Raw genomic sequence first — 16100 nt, forward strand, 5'->3', positions numbered from 1 at the left:
AGAAAACTTATGAGAAAAGGAATCAAGATGACAGGATTGAAGGAGCTTATGGAGATGGAAAGTTGGCAGGGGTGGGGGGGACTCATGGAGAAAAGGGTTCATTCAGGCAGGCAGGACAGCTGGCACCACAGCCCAGCACACATTGTATCAGTTCAGGGTGAGCCTGACAAAGGAAGTCGCAGGGAGTGTAGAAACACTGGGAGATAAAGTCGAAGAGGTCAGCAGGGCCAGGATGCTGCAGGGAAGCCACTGAGGGGTTTTGAGCAGGACAGCAACAAGCTGTTTCACTTTTTAAAAGGCTATACTCTGGCTGCCTCTAAGTGGAGAAAGGACTGGATTGAACTGGGGGAAGAGCCGAGGAAGCATGTGGACCAGACAGGAGAAGATAGTGGTGGACTGGGCCAGGTGGCCAGTGGCATCCTGAAGTGGCAAGTCCCTTTGCCACTCCCTACCTAATGTAGCCATAACATCCCCATTCTTCCAGCCCCACTCAGATAATGGCAGTTAGGGAGCAGAGTCAGTTCGGGGTTGTACACCTCATCTCAGTAGGAAACTCTCAGGACAGCTGTTCACCAGGTGACTTGAATTTCATGATCCCCAAAATTGGAGAAGCAAATAAGTATGAAATAAAATTGTGAGCCTTGCAAAGGTCACAGTATGCTTTCCAACTAGGCTTTTTTAAAGTGTAACGACGCTACTGCCTGCTCCACCAGGTGGCCTAGAGGGCCCAGCACACACACACACACACACACACACTTTGTTGGGACCTATGTAGTAGGGTTAGTTCTGTGACAGGAAGCACAAGTGCACCAAGCTGGAACTGGGTTTGAATCCCATCTTATTCATTCAACAAATATTTATTGAGGGCCTACTATGTGCCAGACCCTGAGCAGCGGTGAATTAAGGGGCCCTGCTCTAGTAGGGGTGACAGACATGAAACAGGATAAGTTCAGAAAGTGATAAATGGTATAAAACAAAATACTAGAACATGACTGGAGGGTGGCAGAGGGGTGACTTGAAATGGGGAAAACAGCAAATGCTTTGCCATCTTTTCTTGGCTAGAAAGCATTGGAAATATTACCTAATCTATCTTGAGCCTCAGTTTCTTCATCTGGACAGTGGAAGTATAAATAGCCCCACCATGGGAATGTACAATTCCTGGCAAGTGGGCCACACTGCATGGTGTCCCCAGCTCTGTCTGCTGAACATGGGGCTTCAGGCTGCTCCCATACCCCTTATGGCTTTCAGTTCTTCCCCAGGAATTCTCCACAAACTCAGGCTGCTTATATGAAAGGGAGATAAAGCCAAGATTCCCTTGCCTGCACCTCAGCCAAGAGGGATCCTGCAGCAGCAGAAGCCAGAGCAGGCTGCTTAGGGCTGACTGCACAGGAAGACACTGGAAGATCGTTTCTGTCAGATTTTGTCCTGTTCGCCCAGAGATCCTTGCCAGAATGGTATCTTGATCCTGTGTGGGCTCCTTGGGCTTCAAACCTTGGGGATCCTGGAGAAGAGATGTCAAGCTCTACCACAGGTCTGAGGTTGGAAGACAATCCTGGCCCAACAGTAGAAGCCAAGCCCTGAGAGGAGGCTCCTTTCACAGAGGCAAGGCTGCTACAGACAGGCTATGTGGGGGTCCCTGTAAGCTCAAACTGGGCCAGTACTCTCTCTGAGCCTCTAAACTGGCATTCGGGGACAGGGGGTAGAGGGGTGAGGAGGGTGTGTGTATTCAAGATTGTACCTAGGAGACCCTGGCCCCCAAAGGAAAGGAAATCCCCTGAAGGCAGACAGTGGAGGCCGAGAGCCAGCCTCTCCTAGGCTGCAAGAGTCGCTGGCTCCCCTCTCCTCTGGAGGCCTTTACTCCATAAATGTTTCCTAAATGACTGAGTTCCTCTGAACTTCTCTCTCCACCATTCTCACCCAAGGGTGAACTTGGGTAGCAGCTCTTCTCCCCTGACTCATGCCCTTGGCAGTTATTTGAGAGCGGGGCCTGGAGAAGGCATTTTCTAGTTTCCTCTGCTCATTCCCTCATTCATCCCATTGCCCCTGGTCCAAGCTTTTTGAGCTCCAGCACCAGGCTCTGCACACCCCACAGGCTGGAGAGCTGGGCAGAAGCCTCGGTTCTGACCCGAGGATGCCCAGGGCAAGGGAGGCTTCTGGAGGAGGCAGAAAGTCAAGTCTCTGGAGAGACACGGAGCAAAAGGCAGCCAGGCCAGGCCCCTCAGTGTTGCTGCAGAGGGCCAGAGGCTTACTTCTGGTGGGAATGAAGAATGGGGGATGAAGTTAGGAAAGCAGGTAGAAGCCAGACCCTGGAGAGGGCATGAAGTCACATGCTTTCACACTCCCAAGGAAGGCTCATTGCCGACTGTGCCATAGCCCAAAAGAGATGGCAATGGGGGTGAGGGGTAAGGACAAGGAGGAAGGCCTTGAGGATGACACCAGGTCACTGAGGATTTGGCAGTAATGGCAGCATTTGAAACGGGGACCCAGGTGAAGACACACAAAAACAAGATGATTGGCATCACAAAATGTGAAAGGAATGAAAAATAAATCCCGAGGTCTGAGTGCTCACACCAGGGTAGCATAAAGTGTGGAAAGAGGCCCCACATGGGAGATGCAGGTATGGGTATGAGGAAAGGGGGCGGTGCTTGCTCTCAGGGCAACCTGGTCACAGGTCGTCAAGAATTAACATTTCTCTTTGATAGAGAAATCCCATTGGTAAGGATAAATCATGTAGATGTCTCCAGGCCAGTAAAAAAAGGATAGTGGTTGCAACACTGTACTAGCACTGCATGCCCATCTAGAAGACTGGCTAAATAAACTTGGACACAACCACCTGTGAGACTCTCCAGCTATTCGAAAGAACAAGTTATACCCAAATGAAGTTATGGAGATGCTCAGAGCGAACAAAAAGCAGAAGTGAATGTGTGTATCCACTGCAAGAAATACAAAGGCACTGTTCACAGTTGTATGCACGTGGATAGGTTCAGCTTGTATGCCCGCCATAGGCTGTGATCATATCCAGGTGTTTATAAAGGGAGGAGACTTTGTTTTCACTTCACATCCTTCTATACCATGAGTTTTATACTTAACACACTTTTAAAGAAATAAAAAGGAAAAATGCCTGGGGAAAGGCAGTGTGACTTACAGCAAGATTGGGCCCAGGCCAGGGACCCCACTTCCATTTTCTACTGTGCCACTGCGCTGCCTAGTCCAGCCTCCTTCATGGTTCTTGGAAAACCAACAAAAGGAGGTGGCTAAATCTTTCCTGGAGATGAATAATGGTTCATGTTCAAGGTGACAGATTCAAATCTCTAATTGTCCACAACTCTTTCAGCGTCTCAGGACCTTTCTCTAGGTTGGGGATTCTTACTCGGCACCGTGCTAGGTCCTTGGGATGAAGCCTTCCCTTGAGGCCAAATAATGCAGACGTGTGCACGTTGGCCTGCAGCTGGAGACTGAAATACAGGCCCTCTCAATGTGATTTCCAAGTAAAAATATCACTGATGTTGTGTGAAGTCTTAAAAATTCTGTTTTTTTCCACAATGAGTACTACTAAGTCATTCTTAAAAAAAAAAAAAAAAAATTGCTTATTTTATCAGAACCCTTTGAGGGGCTCTGGCTTTGCTGGTGCCCTAAGCCTGGGCTGTGGGCAGTTAGGAACCAGCAGGTGTGAGAAGGGGAGGTGGATGCACATTGTTCCCAGCACCTCCTTTAACCCTTACCCCCACTTGGGCAGGAGGGGACATGAGAGTCCCTCTAAGTTGGACCTCCAGAAACTCTGTTCTATTCTAGTTCTCACATTTTGCATCCTCTCAGCCTCAGCAACTTGTCTAATCTTTGATCTCTGGCCTGTCCACCCTATTTCGTCAGGCCCACAGGCCCCTCAGAGTTCATGGGGGCGGAAGTGGAGAGGCGAGGAGAGGTGCGTGTGAAGGGCCAGAGTCCCTAACAATGTCCCCTTCAGGGCTTCACAATACACATTTGATCTTAAAGCAACCTTCCCAGTAATCCCTTTGGTTATTTCCCTTTGTCTCCCCTTAAATGCTAAAAGGCACCTAACGCCTATTTACATTTTAAATCCAAACTGGGTCCCCTACTCTCCCTTCAAGCCCAGGCTCAGGCTTGATTCAAAACACATTTTGGGGAGACATTCTCTGGCCCTTAACTGTTAACCACAGCAGCCTAGCTCAAGCCAACTGGGCCTTCCCTGGCTAGGGCCCTTAGGTGGCAGAGCCTCTGAACCCAGTCCCCAGGGCTGGTGACTCCTGCAGCACCTTCCGGCTTCCCTCATCCCCTCCCTCACCCCAGGGTTCCTACCCAGGCTTTCAGAAACCCTTGCAAGTGGAGGTGCTTCCATGAGATCTTGTGCTGTACACCCTTCACAGATAACAACACTGAGGCCCAGAGATAAAGAACCTGCCCAGAGCTCACAGCCTTGCAGTCCTAGAGTTCCCCCTAGGTCCCACTGACAACTCCCCTGACACTTGAGCCTGTTCTCCAGCCAGGCTGTATTCTTGTGGGATCCTCACTTCTCTCAAAGCCATCTATCTCTGTTCAGAAGTCCAGAATCAGACTGTCAAAGCTGGAAGGATTATTCAAACTCCATACATCCAACCCTTTCTCACACACAGATAGGAACTGGGGCTGGGCAGTGTAGGGGGAGACGTGGATCACACATGGAGTTCGTGGAAGAGCAAGATCCAAGCCAAAATGGGGGCTCCTGACTCCTAGTTCATCTTCCTGTTGCCGCTGGTCAGGCAAACCTGTTGTCTTCAGGCCCAGATAACAATGAGCAGGCAGGGTGTGCCCCGGGTTGGGGGTCCAGCAGGGAGCAAGACAGACCCTGCTTTGTTCTAACAGAGTTCTCAATACTCAAGTAAATAGGCAAAATAGGGTCAGATAATTATAAGTGCTATGAAGAAAATAAAGTAGGGTGATGAAAGGAATTCTGGGGAAGTATTTTAGCACAGCTGGTCAGGGAAGCTGTTCTGAAGAGTATTTATGGATTGAGATCTGAATGAAAAGAGCCAGCTACAGAGCAAGTGCAAAGGTCCTGCGGCGGGAACCCCCTGGGTATGTGTGAGGAACAAAAAGGCCAGTGTGGCTGAGGACAGATTTATTCTAAGTCTGATGAGAATTCATTGGAGACCGTTAGCAGAGAGAGGACACACAGGATTGGACTTCTGTTAGCAGCTCCCTCTGCTTCTGTATAGAAGACTAGAGACCAGAAGTGGCAGGGCTTACGGAGAAGTGGACAAATGTGGGGCCTGACTGATGATGGATTGGGTGAGGGTAGAAGAAAAACAAATCAGAGAAATGTTGTGCTTTCTGGCTAGAACAGTTTGTGAAAGTTTGGGAAGGAGTTTTGTAAGACAAAGTCAGGAGTTGTTTTAGCCACGACACAGAAGAGATGTGGAGATGGCAGCAGGCAGCTGGATGCCAGAGTCTGTTATTAAGAGGGAGAAATCAGGGCTGGGGAAAGTAAGGGGGTGTCATCAGTGTATGGATGGTGTTTGGAGCCCCAGGACTGAACAAGCTCACCTAGGGAGAAGACCCATCCCCCGAACTTCCTCCAGACTAGCCAGGCCCTGGGGAAGGGGTGTCTCTGCTAGGCCCTGGCCATTTCCAGATGCTCCTTTTTTTGTATTTTGTCATCTTTCATTGGCCACTTGAGGCCTTCCGCCCATAGTTTCCTTAGAGGTGGGAGGTGATTGAGAAGTATCCCTGAAAGCTGGCAGGACCCCAGCTCTAGATACTAACTAACCTCTTCCTCCAGGCTTCAGTTTCTTCATCTGTATAATGAAACCACTTGGTTCCTGCCAGCTTCCAAAGCCTGGAACAGGGTCTTCCTGGACCCTGGTTCACAGGTCCACAGGCAGTGCCTCTTCTTGCGCCCCGCCCGCCGCCACTGGCAAAAGCACCCCTCCAGTGCCAGGAACCCATCCAGGCTGGCGTGGACTCTGAACCATGTCTTCTATATCCTTCCCCATGGCCGGGGCCACATTGCCTGCCTGTTGTACCTCCCTCCTCTGATTTCTTCTCTCCTCCAGTCATAGCCAGGCCTCCCCAGGGTTCAAGAACCTTCCCTCTGCCCCACACTAGCTGCACTCCCTCACTGACCAGGTGCTGGGTGTCCCACTCATCTAAAGGAGGTTCCCTCTCATTTTCCCACCTACCCAGGTCAAATCTTCATATTTTTAAAAAGGGAAATCTGAAATCTGGACTGCATTTTTAACTGAAATAGCGTGATTTTTTAAATCCTGAAACTACTGTAGGTTTTTTAAAAACACTGGGTGAAGAGTCCAGCCAGTGGGTCTTGGAGTGGTGATCTTGACCTCTATGGTAGGAAGTCTACCAGTCTCCTCAGCTCTGCTGAACCTGTCCATTCTGACCATAAATTCACTTTGAGTGGGCTGCACTGTGACAGACCATCCCTTCCTTCTTGAAACTCCCTCCTCCTTAGCTTCCGTGACACCAGCCATACCTGGTTTCCTCCTTCCTCTCTGACCGTTCTTCCTCTGTCTCCAATGGAACAGCTTTCCTTTTCTACCATTTCCCTCACCCAGCATGCTGCTGCCACCAGCTCCAGATTCACATTTCCAGCGACCTTCTCTCCCATGATGGTGGTACAAATTTCAGTCTAGGGGGTGCCCTTGCTGCCCACACTGGGGTTCCATCAGGGGCATTACCCTCTGCTCTCCCTTTGACCTTTCAGAGACCAAGTTCATACACCTCTCAGCCTGTCACCTGGTCACCTCTCCACCTGCTTTCCTCAGCCAGCTTTCTTCTGGGTATCCCTGTTCCCATCCCATCTCCAGGTACTGTGGTTTACCCCAAGAGGGCTCCCATGCATCCCCCCGGTGTGACCTCTGCTCATTTTTGGAAGGATTCTGCTCCTGGGCAGACATGGATGGACAGCTGCCCCTGCACCTTGCTGTTTCTCTCATTCTCCACAAAGCCGGGCCCTCAAACCCGCATACATCTTGCATTTTCAGAATTCGAGGTCTTTGCTCAAGCAGTGCAGTCTCTGCAAGACCCTTCCCGTGCCTCCACTCCACAGGGCTGTCTCCAGGGCTCAGCTCAAGGGCACTTTCAGAAACCTCAGCAGTCCACTCAGGGGGTCCTTCTTCCTGGGAGAGGGGCTTGGCTTTCTTTGCAGTGTACTCAGTCCTGGGGGCAAAAGTCCTTTCCTGGCTCCATGCTCCTGAAACCCCACTTCCCCTGCAAAAAAACCCTACCTTTCTCAGCCTCAATTTCCTCCTCCTGGGGCTTATTCACTGGCTCTTCCAAGGGAAAATGGGGTCTGTGCGGGGACTATGAAAGTTGTGAGCGCCTACAAGAGAAAAAGGACCACCATGCTTACTCAGAGGGGCCTGCTGGGGCAGAAGGCCCAAAATGCACCAACTTTTACGGACCTCATAGCCTCCAGCTCTCTGCACCCTGGAACCCTAATTATCTAGCCTCCCGTTCTACCCAGCCCTCCTCTATGCTTGGGTCTCAGAGGACTGTTTCTTGTTTGCGTCCCCTTCATGTCCCCCATAGTCCCGAGACTAATCATATACTCCAAAAGGATCAGCTCTCCTCCCTGAGCGTCTCCCCGTGCTCTCAGCTTCCCCAAAGTATCTTCTTTGGCTATGAGATTGTCCCGCGCCTCCTCCGCACCCCCAATACTGGATCCAGCAGAGCTCACAGCCACGGTCCTTGGCGGAGGATTTCGCCTGGAAGCCGGAGAGCGGAGAGCCAGGAGAGGTCCCTCCAGGACTCACTCTCAATTTCCCTCCTCAAACAAAAGGGGGAGAGGTGTGGCCGGGATCTAAGAACAACTCCTCCCCTCCTCTCCGGGAACTTCCCTGGGGATCACGACCTCACAGAAGCCCACCCAGTCCCGCCCTGGAGCCGCCATTTGGGTTGGGATGGCGGGAGGCGGGGGGAGGAGTACCACAAAATGGGGTACTTGGAGCGTCAGCGGCAGTAATGAAATGTCTCCAAAGAGGCACTGCGGTCTTCCCCCACTTCCGACTGTGTGGTACCCGAGCCCCGCGAGGCATAAGACCGCTTGTGCACGGCTGGAAGCGGGCGGAGGCCCTCCTCGATGTCCCAGTTTACGTCACAGTGCCCCAGTCGACCACGTGAGGGCGTACCCTGTGTTAGTTCGGCCAAATTAAAGCTAATTCTAAAGGCAGGCCGAGGGCTCCCGGGACGCGTTCAGGGCTTGGGTGCCCGTAGCGCACTCTTGGCTGCCGGCCGCAAAGTTCAGGGCCGTAAGGCCTCCCCCGGAGCCCGCGCTATTCGCCCCCAAACCGGGTCCCCCCTCCTCTCGTGCGCCCATAGCCTAGGGTGCACCCTTTCGTTCCCCAATGCTGGGCCCTTCCTGGGCGCAGGGTGCCTCTTCGCTGCACCTCGGGCTCGGGCCCTGTCTGAGGAGCAAGTGTGCAAGTACAGCGTCGCCGGAGAGGCTCGGTCCGGGAAGCCAGCGGCCAGGGAAGGGGCTCCAAAAAGCACAAGTCGTAGCTGGCTCCGGACCAGGCTGTTGTTGTTCTCAACGTGGTCCGCCGCGGAGCCATAAAAGCGGAGCGGGGCGCTCTCTCCGCCAGAGCGCACGGTGCACGCCTAGCTATCTCTGGTGGTGTTACTGTCAACGGCAGTGGCAGCAACAGCTCCTTCGCGCCGTTTCTCGGTTCGGACCACCTCCGTTCCGATTTCCTCTGCTCCGGCCCAGGCTCAGGCCCAGGCCCAGGCCCAGGCCCAGCTCGGGACACCCGCTCCAGCCGGCCCGGTCTCCGCCCCAGCCCTGCCGCCTGGCCCCAGGCCCGGCCGCGGCCGCTCCCGCCTGGAGCCGCCGCGCGCCCCCAGCCCTCCGGCGCCCTCTCGGCCCCTCGCCTTCCTCTTCCCGGCGCGGCCTCCGGGCTTCCGCGCCCCGCCTGCCACCAACCCGCTTGCCACCATGTCTGTGGAGCTTGAGGAAGCCCTGCCGCTGACTACCGCCGAGGGGGCGGCCAAAAAGGTGGCCAAGGCTGGCGGCTCGGCGGCGCTGTCCCCATCCAAGAAGAGGAAGAACAAGAAGAAGAACCAGCCGGGCAAGTATAGCCAGCTGGTGGTGGAGACCATTCGCAGGCTGGGCGAGCGCAACGGCTCGTCGCTGGCGAAGATCTACACGGAAGCCAAGAAAGTGGCGTGGTTCGACCAGCAGAACGGCCGCACCTACCTCAAGTATTCCATCAAGGCCCTGGTGCAGAACGATACGCTACTGCAGGTGAAGGGCACCGGCGCCAACGGCTCCTTTAAGCTCAACCGCAAGAAGCTAGAGGGCGGTGGCGACCGGCGCGGATCCCCGGCGGCCGCCACTGACCCGGCCGCCGCGGTGCACAAGGCCAAGGCAGCGGCCCCGAAAGCCGCCGGCGCCCGGCGCTCGAACCAGAAGCCCGCCAAGGGCCAGAAGCCTGAGAAGCGCTCTCACAAGAAGGGCGCCGCCTCCAAGAAGGACAAAGGCAGCAAGGCTAAGAAGGCGGCGGCGACGGCGGCTGGGGGCAAAAAGGTGAAGAAGGTGGCCAAGCCCAGCGTCCCTAAAGTGCCAAAGGGCCGCAAGTGAGCGCGCCGGCCTGCGGGGTCAGCTCAGTGTTCGGTTTTTGTACCCCAAGTATATGTAGTTTTGTACGGTTAGACCCTAGCCCGGGCCGCTGCGCCTGCTCTGAGTGCAGCGAGGGGCCCGGAGTCTGTCTTCCCCATCCCCCGCCCTCCGTGGTAGCGTTTTTTTGTTTTGTTTGCTTTGGATTTTGAAATGGCCCTGACGACGCCCCCATTGGCTCTTCGCCCTTGGGTTGTCGCTATGGTTACCGGCCTCTAGGCGCCAATGGCCAAGGCCTCTAATCCGCCCTTTCCGACTCCCTACGCTGCCCACCTTTGGGTGTGCGACAATCGCGCGGTGCTGCGCGGCTCTTCCCTTCATCCCGTCATCCTTTTGGGGGGCGCAATAAATTGTTCAAACCTTTGAGCCGCTCTCGTTTTCTTCCGTGTGGAATAAGGATGAGTGCGGTCGGCGTGCATCTTGGGTGGGATGATGGGCCCCAGGAGTCCTTGACACCCTAGATATGTAGTCCTGGAACCTGGAGTCCTGCACTGATCTATGAGCACAGGTGGGAAGATGCTAGAGATAGGCTGGTCTCGTCCCGGAGAAGGGGCTCCTGGCCATTAGGGGTAAGGGGAGCAGTGTTTTTTCAGAGTTTACTGATCAGGGCTCCTCAGCAACAGGGTACAGGGCTGGGCCTTTGCAGAGCCTAATTCTGAATTCTGTGCAACTGATGCGACAGAGATAGTTGAGATGTGGAGGCCTCTGTTAGCTAATCTCAGGTGCAGATGGGACTGGAGGGTTACAGAGCAAATTGGGAAGAATGACCCCCCAGCCCTGCACTAGTTTGTCCAGTTGGGCAGGAGGCTGAGGCCCATTCTGACATGGTCCTATGAAAAGACAACCCTGCAAAACAGATTTTAGATAACCCTAAAACCTAGAGAATGTCCTAGAACTGGAGTAGTACAGTATCAAGCAGGACAGGCCTTGTCTGGGGTTAGGTGAGAAATGCAGGGTATCTTTTGGTCCCTGTGTAGGAACTAGAGGTAGTTGGGGAAAAGGGCCATAATTTGGGAGAGGGGAGGGAGCACCAGTGGAGAAGAGCCCTTGGCCTACTGGTACCGCTGACCTGAGCCTAACAGCTACTAACATCCCCTGGCATACCCGCTGGGGCCACAGGGTACATCTCCACAAACACCTGCCACCCTGAAGACCCTTCCCACATGGGGCAAGTGGCCACTCCACTTCGAGTTTCTTCAAATCTTGCTAAGGGCTCCTCCCCACTGCTACCTACCTCGGGACTACAGGGCCAGGAGCCAATGTGAGTCTTACCTGCTTTGTTCTGTGTTGGGCCCAGAGAACACAGCAGTGGTTAAAACCACCACAAGTGCCTGCCCTGCAGTGGGCCAGGGCTGACAGCCCCACCTACTCTGCCAGCCCCTGTCCTGGCCATTTCCTGATAAGTAATAGCTTCACTTACTTTGCAGTTTTGATTGGGGGTTAATGTGCCTGGCGCCCTGCTACAGGGTCATTGTGCTAGCCCAGGTACTGTCCCATATTGACTGCAGGGCCAGCCAGTAGGCCCCAGCAGCTAGAGACCATGAGAGGCCTCAGCCTCAGGATTCTGAGGCATGATGCTCCTGACCAGTTAAAAGTGATCCCTCAGATTCCACCTTCCTGAAACCAGAAACTTAATGGCTCACCCCAGTTATCTGTCAGAATCTGAGGCGGGGGGCTAGGACTTTGCTTTCTGATCAGCTCCCAGGTGTCTCTTGAGGTTCAGAGAGAGGACGGGTTACTGCAGGGGATCCCAGCACTTGAACACTGTTTCTTCCTGCTCAACAATTCACCCTGAGCTTCAGCCCCTTGGGGCCATCCCACCCCCAACCCTGCTGACCGTCTGTCCTTTGAGGACATCCCGTGAGTTCCAAGGGCTCCCCAAGTACCCTTCAGGTTATCTGTATTCTGCAGTGCCTTTTCATATTTCCCACCAAAGTCCTCCCTTTGCCGCTCACACCTCCTGGCTCTCCCAGTGGCCTCCTGCTTGGATGATGCTGTACCCCTCTCTCCTGTCACCTACTTTCTATACCTTGATAACTTGGGCCCCTGGCTGGCTGGCTACTTCACCCTAAGGCCTGCCTCCTCCAGAAGTCCTGAGGCACCCCATGGACCAGCCCTTGGGGGCAGGCCTCTGAAATCTTCCGATAATAAAGAACATTTTAATTTTCCTCTGAGGACCCATCCACCCTACTCTCAGGACACATGGCTCTGGGAGTCTGACCCCTTCAGTCTCGGGCATGATTGCATGACTCAAAAATAGCCAGTGAGTGCTGAGTTAGTTGTTCACTTCACCACAATGATTGGGTCAGAAATGGTTTCTTGACCCTTGTAGGTTCAATGAGAGTCAATCCTGGGACTTTTCCTGGTACTACTGAGAAAGAATGCTCTCTCTACCAGAATCACTAAAGGTGGGGATATAGGGCCAGAGTTCCCAGTGGCCATCATGCTCAACACATAGGGAAAACCTACCTGGAAAAGGAGCCAAGACAGAATGTCAGAACCCAAAATGGAGAAACAGATACCTGAGGACATGAATGGAGCCTCTAGATCCAGCAGTGCCTGAGGCTACTTTAGACCTGACTGCCATGTGACCTGATACATTGTTTTTAAATAAGCTAGTTTGAATTGAGTTTCTGTCACTTGCAATCTGGTCTCTCACTCCTTTGACTCTCTTTACCTTCCCATGCTCACGACCTGACTTTGTCATCCCTTCAAATTGCTCTTCCTCTAAAACCACTCTTCAGTATCTCACTCCCTATCCTCAGGCCCCTCCCCTCTCTTCCCAGCTTGCTCCCTCAGGCCCTTTAGTTGAGTTGCACCTCTGCGGGTGGGTCCCGCATTTCTAACATGCACTCCAAGTTGAAAGACAGATGGCTGTAACCAGCCCCATGTAAATGCTCAGTGTGTGCCAGGAACTCTGAGGAAGGCTGCACAGGCCTCATCAGCCTCATGACAGCCCCAAGGTGTTTGAAAGCCCGTCTTACTGGTATAGGTACTGAGACTGGGAGACTTTATTTTCTGCTATGACACTACACTCAGCAACTTCATAGAGCTGGGGAGCTCAGGGTACATCATTTACCTACTGTGTCTCTTGGACTTGGTTTCAAGGAACCTCAATTCCAGATGAATGTTGAAGGCCCATAACACTGCAAGGCCCAGGAGGACGGCTTCCCGGGAGAGGTGACCTCAGTGCAGCAAGGAGGCAAAGGGCAAGGTATGTAGCAATGGCTCAGTCTGAGACACCTCTCAGCACCCACTGATCAAGAGGGAGGTCCAGTGGAACCAGGTCCCAGAGGCTGAGGTCAGCATTCTGGATCCGGCCCCATCATGGTCTTTTGGTCTGGGGCAAGATTGTTTTTCCCAAGCTTCAGTTTCTTCATCTATAAGCAGAGCCATAGATGATTTCTTTTATTTATCTTCTGACTAGGGAGGGTCTGAACACATTGCTTCTGGCCAGGATCTCCAGATTTTCCTGCCTCCATCACTTGCATCCCCCCCTGTGTATAGCGCTCTCTCCTCCTGCCTCCCTGTGAATCTCCTCAGGATCTCAGATATACCTTTGGAGTCCCTAGATCCAACTTCTCTCTGGCCCCAGGACAGCCCTGCTAGCCCTGGAAGGGCCCCTTTCCAGTCTATGAAGCTTTAGCAACCCATCAACTTGACTCTTGTGGACCAACCTAGCCGAACCTGTCCCTCTGCCAGGCAGGGCTTAGCACTGAGCACAAGATCTGTTGGGGAGGTCTGAGAACTCAGCACAAAGAGCACTGACATCTCTGTGCCCTGGCATCAGACCTTGGATGATGTGGCCAGAGGCAGGTCTATCAGTCATGAGGCAGCAACTGCTATTGGGGCCACTTGCAGTTGCAAAATGGGCACAGTGACACTTACAGAGGTATTGGGAGAACAGATTGCAATTTCCTATATCAAGGGCCCAGTCCACAGCCATTCATTCAGCACATACTGACTGAGCAGAGGCAGGGACGGGGACCTATCAGATCTGCTCCCTGTTCTGGAAGAACTCAGCCACATGCAGGAGGACATTTAAACCAGCAGATCTTGGAGTAGGGACATTTCAGGCTGGAGCAGCACTAGCACAGGACCCCCAAGTATGGGGAAAGCTCCTGAGTTTGGGGAATGGTGAAAGCAATGAGTTGACTGACAGATTGTGAAGCAGGAATAGTCAGCAGGGCTCCAGGTTCCTGTATCAGAGTTCAACAAAGAAACAGAACCAGAAGGAATATAGGCACATACACAACCACATATTCAATTTACTACAGGGGACTGGCCTGCACACTGTAGGGCTGATTAACAGTTCTGTAAGTCTGAATCTCTGTGACTGATGCTGGGGCTTGAGGTGCCCAGACAGGAGGTGAAGATCACAAACAGGCTGAAACCAACTAGCACAAGCTGGAACCCCAGAATGGACTAACACCTGTGCCCATTCTTATTGACTCTGACTTTGGTGATGAGGGTATCCTACAGAAGCAAAGGCCCTTTGTCACAGAGCTAACCATGCATACACCTGACTAAGGGTTCAGAAAATCTGAAAGGGAATCCAGGGAAACAGAGTAATTGAAGGCCTAGGTGCTGCTTCACACCAAAGAGGTACATCAGTGGATCAGCAACCAAAATGGTTGCTTCCTCTCTACTCTGGCAAGTATCTGCTTTGTGACCCTTCCTAACAGGAAACATACAGGTTAAGAGAGTTCTGAAAAATGTAGTTCAGACTAGCAAGTTGACATTACAAAGCCATCACAGTTCCTCATTATAAAATTAGGTCTGTGTGTGATGAGGGTAAGGAGAGACTAGACCAGGGTCTCAAACACAGAGGTGCACAGGCACCAGGCCAGACAGGGCATTCTGGCCAAGTGGAGGACACAGATCCCACCTGAATTGGAGTAGTGACTACCCAGTCCTGCTGATTGTTGCCAGGCAGCATTGTGGCTCAATATGGCCAGAGCTTTTCATTTTTTCAGACCATGTCAGAAGCACCTCATGAAATGTTTCTACGTGCCCCCTCCAGAGGCAGGGGACGTGGCCTGTGCCATTCAGGGAGGCCTGGGGGAGGGTGCTTCAGCCTGGCAATGGTTTCACAGGAGGCTCAATCATATGAGTCACCTCTCAAGAATTTTTCTATGTGAAAACTACAAACTTTAATTTTTTGTGTGAAACCTCCCACTTTTAAGATGTATGCTTAAAAAAATATTCTAGCTCACATCCATTAGGATGGCTGCTATAAAAAAACAGAAAATAAATGTTGGCAAGGATGTGGAGAAATTGAAACCTTTGTTCACTGTTGGTGGGAATGTAAGGTGGTGTAGCTGATGTGGAAAACTGTATGGAGGTTCCTCAAAAAATTAAACAGAATTACCATATGATCCAGCAATTCCACTTCGAGTACACATCCAAAATAATTGAAAGCAGGGTTTTGAAGAGACATTTGTATACCCATGTTCATTGCAGCATTATTTACAACAGTCAAAATGTAGAAGCACTCCAAGTATCTATCAACAGATGAATGGGTAGACAAAATGTGGTATATATGTATAGCCCTAAAAAGGAAGGAAATTCTGACACATGCTACAACATGGGATGAATCCTGAGGAAACTATGCTAAATGAAATAAGCCAGACACAAAGACAAATACTGTATAATTTTATATGAAATATCTAGAATCAAATTTATAAAAAGTAGAATGGTGGTTGACAGGAACTAGCTAGGGGGAGGGGGAATAAGGAGTTGGTGTTTAATGGGTACAGAGTTTCACTTTTGCAAGATGAAAAAGTTCTGGAGATTGGTTGCACAACGTGAATATACTTAATATTATTGAGTTATACACTTAAAAATGGTTAAGATGGTAAAGTTTATGTTATGTATATTTTGCCATAATTAAAAATAAATGCCATATGGGTGAAACAAAATCATGTATGAGCTCAATGTGACCTCCGGTTTCTCCTTTGAGATCACTCAGTTTGATCTTCTATAAGGGCCCTTATGGCTGCTTCACGAGACAAGAAGCCCTGGATGGTGGTGTCCTCAAGGAAACTGAATCAAAGGAAGCCATAAAATGGTGAAAGCCAGAGACCCAGCCATCGGTCCTGAGGGTCCACACCATGGGTAACAACCTCTCCACAAGATTGTCATTAGGATCCCAGACCCTTGTGTAATGCACCCTATCCTACAAATATGTGCTTCCATAGGTCTCATTTCTCACTCACCTTCTCTTGCCTCTCTCTCAGCTCCAATCTTTCTTGTGGCTGCCTCCGTTATGGGCCAGGAGTGTGGCACTGCGGCCTTGCCCCAACCTGTCTGCCTTTTAAAATGTGTTGTTCAGCTTGATTGTCCAACCCGTTTCACTGATGCCTCCAGCTCCTCCAAATAGTCCTCAAGCTTCTGCTGCCCACTGAGAGTTTTGCTTGCAGAGCCTGCAGCATGCCTCTCTTCCCTGGAGTCTCAGGACACAAGGGAGAGGAGA

At 51.9% G+C, this 16100-nt stretch overlaps 2 protein-coding genes across 2 annotated transcripts; both read left to right on the forward strand.

Moving 5' to 3' along the window:
* The first annotated feature begins 8011 nt into the window (after nt 1-8011).
* LOC120612147 (uncharacterized) lies at nt 8012-8936 on the forward strand. Its single transcript, XM_039874615.1, has one exon. The coding sequence runs from the start codon at nt 8093-8095 to the stop codon at nt 8564-8566; it is 474 nt and encodes a 157-aa protein (XP_039730549.1). The 5' UTR covers nt 8012-8092; the 3' UTR covers nt 8567-8936.
* On the forward strand, nt 8595-9991 carry H1-10 (H1.10 linker histone). The gene has a single exon (XM_039874614.1). The coding sequence runs from the start codon at nt 8945-8947 to the stop codon at nt 9587-9589; it is 645 nt and encodes a 214-aa protein (XP_039730548.1). The 5' UTR covers nt 8595-8944; the 3' UTR covers nt 9590-9991.
* The last annotated feature ends 6109 nt before the right edge of the window (nt 9992-16100 follow it).

The sequence above is a fragment of the Pteropus medius genome, unplaced genomic scaffold (assembly GCF_902729225.1).
Source record: "Pteropus medius unplaced genomic scaffold, Ma_sr-lr_union100, whole genome shotgun sequence".
In the NCBI taxonomy this organism is placed as follows: domain Eukaryota; kingdom Metazoa; phylum Chordata; class Mammalia; order Chiroptera; family Pteropodidae; genus Pteropus; species Pteropus medius.

Excerpts from the sequence above, each read along its gene's own strand:
- LOC120612147 (XM_039874615.1), top strand. The coding sequence starts at position 8,093 with ATGTCCCAGTTTACGTCACAGTGCCCCAGTCGACCACGTGAGGGCGTA.
- H1-10 (XM_039874614.1), top strand. The coding sequence starts at position 8,945 with ATGTCTGTGGAGCTTGAGGAAGCCCTGCCGCTGACTACCGCCGAGGGG.